This window comes from Volvox carteri (genome assembly GCF_000143455.1).
Source record: "Volvox carteri f. nagariensis unplaced genomic scaffold VOLCAscaffold_47, whole genome shotgun sequence".
Taxonomy (NCBI): domain Eukaryota; kingdom Viridiplantae; phylum Chlorophyta; class Chlorophyceae; order Chlamydomonadales; family Volvocaceae; genus Volvox; species Volvox carteri.
This window is the reverse complement of record NW_003307590.1, coordinates 749,475-756,671: the sequence shown is the minus strand read 5'-3', so window position 1 is coordinate 756,671 and position 7,197 is coordinate 749,475. Positions and strand designations below refer to the sequence as shown.

General features: G+C 53.7%; 3 protein-coding genes across 3 annotated transcripts in view; 2 read left to right on the top strand and 1 right to left on the bottom strand.

The window, feature by feature from the left end:
* Positions 1-891: 891 nt before the first annotated feature.
* VOLCADRAFT_106611 (uncharacterized protein) lies at positions 892-1,371 on the bottom strand (the record flags this gene model as incomplete). Its single annotated transcript, XM_002954904.1, has 1 exon — positions 892-1,371. One exon carries the CDS (start codon positions 1,369-1,371, stop codon positions 892-894), a length of 480 nt encoding a protein of 159 aa, XP_002954950.1.
* Positions 1,372-1,638: 267 nt separating this feature from the next.
* VOLCADRAFT_95863 (uncharacterized protein) lies at positions 1,639-3,247 on the top strand (the record flags this gene model as incomplete). The annotated part of the gene is made up of 4 exons (XM_002954965.1): positions 1,639-1,680; positions 1,995-2,116; positions 2,426-2,544; positions 3,207-3,247. The coding sequence occupies 4 exons, from the start codon at positions 1,639-1,641 to the stop codon at positions 3,245-3,247; spliced, it is 324 nt and encodes a 107-aa protein (XP_002955011.1).
* A 1,214-nt stretch (positions 3,248-4,461) lies between these two features.
* VOLCADRAFT_95862 (uncharacterized protein) overlaps positions 4,462-7,197 on the top strand; it is a gene marked incomplete at both ends in the record, with an annotated part of 13,229 nt that continues 10,493 nt past the window's right edge. Inside the window, 7 exons of the mRNA XM_002954964.1 lie at positions 4,462-4,501; positions 4,604-4,787; positions 5,157-5,265; positions 5,617-5,780; positions 6,143-6,202; positions 6,619-6,664; positions 6,766-7,176. Of these exons, the coding sequence (XP_002955010.1) occupies positions 4,462-4,501; positions 4,604-4,787; positions 5,157-5,265; positions 5,617-5,780; positions 6,143-6,202; positions 6,619-6,664; positions 6,766-7,176 (1,014 nt within the window). The remainder of the gene's footprint in view (positions 4,502-4,603; positions 4,788-5,156; positions 5,266-5,616; positions 5,781-6,142; positions 6,203-6,618; positions 6,665-6,765; positions 7,177-7,197) is intronic.

The following is a 7,197-nucleotide window of genomic DNA, read 5'->3' as shown; positions in this document are numbered from 1 at the left end:
CACCATGCCCTTTGATGGTTTATTTTTTTTATATCTCTGTACTCGGTTCTTTAACGATATTGGATATCTGCCGTACAAATGCCTTGCAATTTCTTTGCAACTACCTCTTAACCACTTCAGGAGATTCATCAGGCCCTTGTGGATCTGCTCTCCCCCGGGCATGAACCCCTAACCGCCAAGCGGGACAACGAACGCGTACGGCACCTGCTCATGACGTATGTGCAGGTATGTATGTCATGTGTGTGTGTGTTTGAGAATGTGTGCACACACGAACGACATTCCAGAACCTGCATGACGTGATGATAAACTATGGCGAAATGGTCCTAGCTGTGCTGGTGGGTGGATGGGGGTTCATGCGACTACAGAGGCGATGGTGTCATGTATTTCGAACCCCTTGTCCCCTTGTCATCCCCTTTGGTTATCGTCCCCTTTAGTTCTTCATCCCCTAAAGGGGAACTTTAGGGGATGTTCCCCTTCGGGGATACCAAAGGGGAACCCCCTCGGTTTCCATATTAAACCGAGGGGGTTTTCACCACCCTGTCACCGCCGCCAGTCACCGGTGTCCCCAAGACATTTTCAGTAACCATCCCTCCGAGTTCCATTCCCCCATCCGTTCATACACACACATATATATCAGGGTTCGACACTGACCTTCCCGAAACTTGCGGGATCCCCCGAACCTCCCAAATTTTCCTTACGGAGGGGCCCCCGTACCAGGCTCCTGTACTGGCCGAAAACCTTACGGGGGCCCCCGTAACCCCGCAAAACCTTTACGGGGACACTGTCCTTGGCTAAAACGCTGTGGAAAGTGACACTTTGCATTTTTTTGCCCTGTAAATCGTTATTTATGTTATTTTCCCGTGAACCATTACACACGGGGACACGGCACACTCAGCGAAAGCCAAGCGCCTTGGCCGCCGCGGCCGCCCATCCCTTCTGCTCCTCTTTCGCGTCCTCATCATCATCATCAAAATCCTCATCCACGGACGACTCATCGGTATCTCGTTCTACGTCGGTCTCGTAGTCACTGTCACTAAAAGCCTCATCGTCACTAGCGGGGTATGTTGCTTGTACCAGTACTTCAATCTCTGGGTCCGTCGCAACCTCCTCGTTATCATCCTCTCCGTATGGATTCAAATTAATTTTGCTAACGTCAGAAAACAACTTGTGAATAATGCCTGTATAACCCTTACGCGAGTAGATCCCAGCAGCCTGATCAATCAGTGGCTTCGCCCCGGTATCAGCAGCAGGTCCCAACATGCCCACACGAAGTAGCGAATCAACCGTTTCCAGCTTTAGCCGGTTCGTCAGGCGATTCTGCCGGTTCGTGCAGCCATTCTCCTTCGCAAACGCCTCCCATTTCCCTTGCATCTTGGAAGACTTGGCAAACAACGCATGCACTGACTTCAGCAGGTCATCTAACTTTTCAACATGGTTCAATTCTCGAGCAACATCGCCCATGACTAAGGCAGTGCGGTGCGCGCAGCAGTGAACAGCCAACAGGTAGCAAAGGTTCTTGCGTAGTCGTGCAGCTACGCCTGTGTGCTTACCCATGTACACACTTGCACCATCACACCCGTAACCAACCATTTTGGAAGCTATAAAAGTATTATGAAAAGTGTAGTTAAATATTGCAATATGAATTATGCCTGCCAAGTGTGGGGCCTTATCCTTTATATGGTCCGTCCTCTCCCCTACAGGGCCCCGTAAGGCATCATATAAATCCTTAAATTCCTTACGGGAGTCACCGTAACCGGCCTTCGGCCTGTCCGGGGGCGGCCCCGTACGGGGCGCTTCGCGCCCCAAAATCTTTACGGGAGCCACCGCAAAGTCCTACGGACCCGTACGGGGATACCGAAAAAAGGCCAAAAATTTACGGGCCCCGTACGGGGTGTCGAACACTGATATATATACACACACATATACGGCTCTTCTACATCAGCCACTGTCCCAACCTCCGTTATCTCTTCCCCCGCACCGCCTCCCCCAAACAGCGAGTTCGAGCCGCCCTCACTAATCCCAAGTACAACTACTTTTCTGGGCTGGCGGCTGCCGTACCTGCCGTACTTTCAGAACTGCAGGAAGAGGTCTTGTCTTCCTTCACCCTCAACGCAAGGTCCGTCTTTACGTCTGTCTGTGTGTGTATATGTCTGTGTGTGAGCGCGTTTCTATGTGTGGTGGGATTTTAACTGTTTCCTTTTCCTTACCCTTCCTAAAAGATTCCCCGGCTTCCGAATGAGGGGATTCCTTCCTGTTTTGCTTTTCTTGGTTTGATGATGGTCTTGATGATGGAGATTCACTGCCGCCGTTTCATCTTTTTTCCCTCTTCTTCTTCTTCTTCTTCTTCTTCTTCTTCTTGTTCTTGTTCTTCTTGTTCTGGCGATGATGATGGTGATGGTCATGTTGGCGCATGGTGTTGGCGCAGGCTCCGAGACCTCATGCAGCGACTGGCGGTGTGGACGCAAAGCTGTGAAATCTCAGTGGCCTCTGCCGTACACGCTGGAATTGGAGATCTGGGTCCTCTGTTACTCGGAGGGGAGGGAGGTGGGGCAGCGCACGGCTACCTGGGGCTTGGACCGTTGGAGACCTAGGAGCATTGGCGAATCTAGCCAATCTTTCAAATCTGAAGTCAGCCGATCACACGGCAGGTGGTCAGCAAATTGGCAAGTTAGCAATGATGATGGTGGCTTTAGCAAGTGATGCTAAGGTTTGTTGTTTGTTGTACGACAAGAAAGGAGATCTGTCGAGTGTGTGTAAAAGGAGCGAGAAAAGAAGCTTATGGCTGGGGTTGGACGGGCATGCATGCAACGAGCGGACATAATATGATGTACGTTGGGTACGTGGATGCGTGCATCTGTATGTGCATCTGTATGTGCAACTGTATGTGTGTTGATGGTTGGGTTTGCATCCAGAGCCAGATTGGACCAGATTGCACCATGTTTACAGCGCGCGATTGAGACAACTCACGGCTCAACCAACGCCGTGCAAAACTCCGAAATAAAACGCACCTGGAAGCGGAAGCTGATACGCGAAAGTTATTAGGTGAGGTGGGCCATACATAGAGGTGGCCATACACGAAGACCCTTGCCGCCTTCTGTGTGTGCGTAGACTGCGATCCAGCAGTAGTGGGGCCTAGCACAATCCTAGACGTTACGTCAACATGGATGGCACAGTTAACGCCGCCCTCCATCTTCCCATCTCTACAGGACTCAACCCACGCACCTTCACTTGTTGTTGCTGGTGCTGATGCTCGGCTGTCGGCACCGGTGCCTGTCCAGGTGGTGACGGTCACCAAGAGTCAAAGAGTGCCTCAATTTCAAATATACGGCTTTGCTGCTTTTTCTGTGTAGGAGAGAAAGTTAGGGCAGCGTCTTGGCTTGGCCTTTCTAGGTTCGGGAAGGGTTTTCTGTTGCCTGTGAAGTCGCAAGGACGAAGACCGATTGTGTTGCCTACGTAGTACGGCAGTGCTTGGTAGGCCACTGCGAGATCGCAACGCTATATTGTGCCGGGATTTGCACGCTTCAGGCAGAATCCTTGGTTCAGTGAAGGATCAAAAGTACGGTCGTGGCTGGAATAAATGCAAAATGCATTTGCTGGGTTCGGTGCGGCACAGGAATGGAGACGGCGGGGGTGAACGGAGCTGTAAGCCGCCCAAGTCAACCGCGACTGCTGAAAGGAAGGTTGCGGGATGCCCGGTCAGCGGTCCCCTGCGGCCCCGTGCTCAAGGCTAAGGCCCGCGGTCGGGAAACTCAGTGGCTGGGAAGGGGTTAACCGCAGACGGTACCAAGACTCTCATGCAAATGTCTCCAGTGGCGACGGCAACGGGTTTGGTTTTCTTCGGAGTGTAGAGTCGTCCTTGTAGCATCGCACCGTCTTCCCTTTGCCTTTGGACGAAAACCCTCCATACATGGAAACGAGCCAGTTGCACGGCAAAAAGCGTCAAGGCCTCTTCAAGGAATGTAAAAACCCCTTTAAGTAGGACAACTTGACTTTGTAACGTGCAAGGAGGATGCCCTAGATGGTGCGCTGCTCCCTCAAGCTGCTGCCCCTTGAAGCTTAGATTTGTTTGCGGGCATGCCATAGTCCATGAAAGGGAAGTATTCCTGGAAATCATCACTGCCGTTAGCTGTGGCAACGAAACTCGACAAGGAGGTTTTTGAAGAACCTTCCCTGCATGCACCGTACCGGTACAACGACATGACGGACTGAGTTACGCAAGTTTACGCCTGTCATACACATTAAGCCTTTGATGATTAACAGCGCAGAAAGACCTTCTGTTCTCTGACAATTTGGAAAGCCCACGTCCATAATGCGTAAACAGCTCGTGGCTGGCATTAGAGTTTTCCTTCAACTTCTATTTATGTAACTAAGATCGCTCATCCAGGTTCAGGCGTTTATTATTTATGCGGCAATTCTTTTAGTGGTAGAAGTGCTTGTTGCAAGGAAAAAGCCTCAAACAACATGTGGCATCGGTACATAATTGTTACTGTCGTGATTTTCGGTGAGAGTCGCGTAATGGGCCCATGCTGTGGTTCGTGTATGGCTTACGCGTCTGGACTTCCGCAAAGTTCCCCTCCATGAGTAATTTTTTGCCATTTTGCAGCTTTGGTTTCAACAGCTCTTGGAGCCTGTAAAATTCCAAATGAGAGTCATGCTATAGACTTGGCGTTTGGGACCTTGAACGAAGGGAACGTCTCAAACAGTTCTTGTGACCATTGGAAGCTGTCGCAGTCCGTCGTAGGCGAAGACGACACGTGCTCCTCCTTCTCAGGGTACGGTAGATCACGGTGGGCAACTTGCGGTTTGCAGCTCAGCTTAACCCAAGCACAGACCGTGTCCCTTTCACCGCATTTCTAAGGGCTGCGCTAAGCATGATTCGTTACACGCATCTGCCGTTGCCGAGTTAAGGAGTCCTATCGCCTCCAGCCGACCCGTGCTCAGTCAAACTCCCATGCCCTTCCCCCTCTTTTCCCCCTCCCCCGAACTCAGCCATGCAGCCCATTTCACCCTTGCAGCCGTTTCACCTTCTTTGCGCCACACTGCTCCAGCACACCATACCCTCCTGCATCCCTCAACTTCCTGTTCCCTTCCATCGTCCTCCATACCTCGCTGCCGTCGCGTACCTCCCAACCCTATCACTTCGCCCTCCCCCACAGAAATAATACTTACCTCCTTTTTGAATTTTGGCGGAATGTACCGGAAGCGAAGTACCCGCGGTCTTCCCGGCTGGTGGTCTTCATGGTGGTTCGCGGCAGTCAGCCCACCGTAAGTCTGTTCCCTCAGCTTCTGGCCCCGGGCTGGACTGCGGGGAACGGGATTCGCGTGTCTTGCCCTCTTGCAAGCGTTTCTGGATGCAGTGCAGTGCCTTTTCAGTGAAAATGCTGCCCCGAAGGGCACGTTGCTTGCTTGCTAAGCAGTCCTATCATTGCTATATTTCAAAGTCAACAGTATATCAACGGTATATCTCATTATTATTCCCTCCTCATCCCACCCCTTCGCACGTTGACCCCCTTGCATGGATCCCACCCAACCCCCAGAACCTAGGGGCCGTCAGCAACAGATTGTTGCCTTTGTGTTCGATTCCCGCCACCTTCCCTCCACCCAACCTAACCGCAGGCAACGTTCGACAACGGTGTGTATTCTTACGATCCCCCCCTCGCTGACGAGCCCCAGCTGGGCGACAGTGGCACTCTGGTTGACAGCGCCGTGATGTACAGCGAGAGGTCATACCAGCGTATTGTGGTGCCGCTAGGCGCCCAGTCCACCAACGGGGCGGACTGGTGAGGGGTGCTGGCGGCAACTGGGTGGAGAGAGGGACATACACACACACACACGGAGGGGAGGGGAGGGAAGGGGTGAGGGGAGGGGAGAGGGTGAGGGGGGGGGTGAGGGGAGGGGTGAGGGATGGGGGGGGAAATAAGGATACTTTTTCCGCGCCATTCACTCTTTGTTCCCTAACGTCAACTTCTGAGGGTCCCCGCGAGGGGGGAAAAGGTCTTTGGGACGGGGCGGGAGAAGCGACGGTGAGACGTTGAGAGACTTCTACACGTACACCTGTTGAGCTCGTCTACTTGTCGCATGACCGACCCTTCTCCCATATTCCCTCTCTTTCTCTCTGCTCCTCTCTCTCACACACACACAGGTATGTGACGGTGGCCAATCTGGTTGATCCTCAGCCTGTGCAGTACAAGTTCCGAGTGCAGTGCGTCGCACCAACTGACTCCCAACCCGTGCCTTGTCCGAGGCCCGCTCCAGACCTTCCGGAATGCGGGGGCCCCGACAGGGGGACGTGTGGGACCCCACCAGAGGTGCGGGGGCCGGGGTGCCAGGGCCGTGACTCGGCCGCCAGGGAGTTTCACGAAGCAAAGGAAGCCGCAGCCGAATCAGTATGATCGGAAGTTGGGAGGATGAGGAGGGGGCCGTGAAATGGGTAAAGGCCGCGGGAGGGCTGAGGGGGTCCATGGGAAGGAGGAGGAAGAGGAGGAGGAAGAGGGGGCCTGTGAGAGGGAGGCAGGAAGAGGAGATTAGGGCAGGAGCTGCAGAGGATGTGGAGGGGGGGAAGGACGGATTCGGTGGCTCTCCCCCCTTGCTCTCTGACTCCCCGCAAATGCTGTGCAGTGCATTGACTGTACCGTGCTCGGGCTGTTCGCCGCGCCATGCACCTGTACGTGTATGTATGTATGTATGTATGTATGTATGTATGTATGTATGTATGGCGTGAGCTCTTTATTTGCGGCGTCGCACTTGCGCTTTCGCCTCGTGCAGGATGTGGATCGTCCCCTTCTCAATACAATCTGCTACTGCCAACGTGACTGGGGCGACTACAACTGTCAGATACGCGCCCCGCAGCTCTCCAACGGCGATGTCGTTTCCGCGCTCTTGTCCCCCGGCCAATGGTCGTACTGGCAGCTGAGTGTGCCGCTGCCGGCAAACTGGGCGGAAACCCGCGGCCTCTACCCGGCGTTGCTGGTGGAGCTGAGCCGCTCGGGCGGCGACCGCTTCCCGCCTGGCCCGGCTGTCGGGCCGTACGGCGGCAACCCGGTCTTGATGGTCATGCCCAAGAAGGCCGATGAAGGCAACCGAGTGCCGTACGATAGAGACGGGTTTGCAGATTGGTCGTCGTTTGTCCTACAGCAGAATTTCCATTACGTACTGGATCGACACTTGGCTGAGCATGTGACGCTTCAAGCGGCGCCT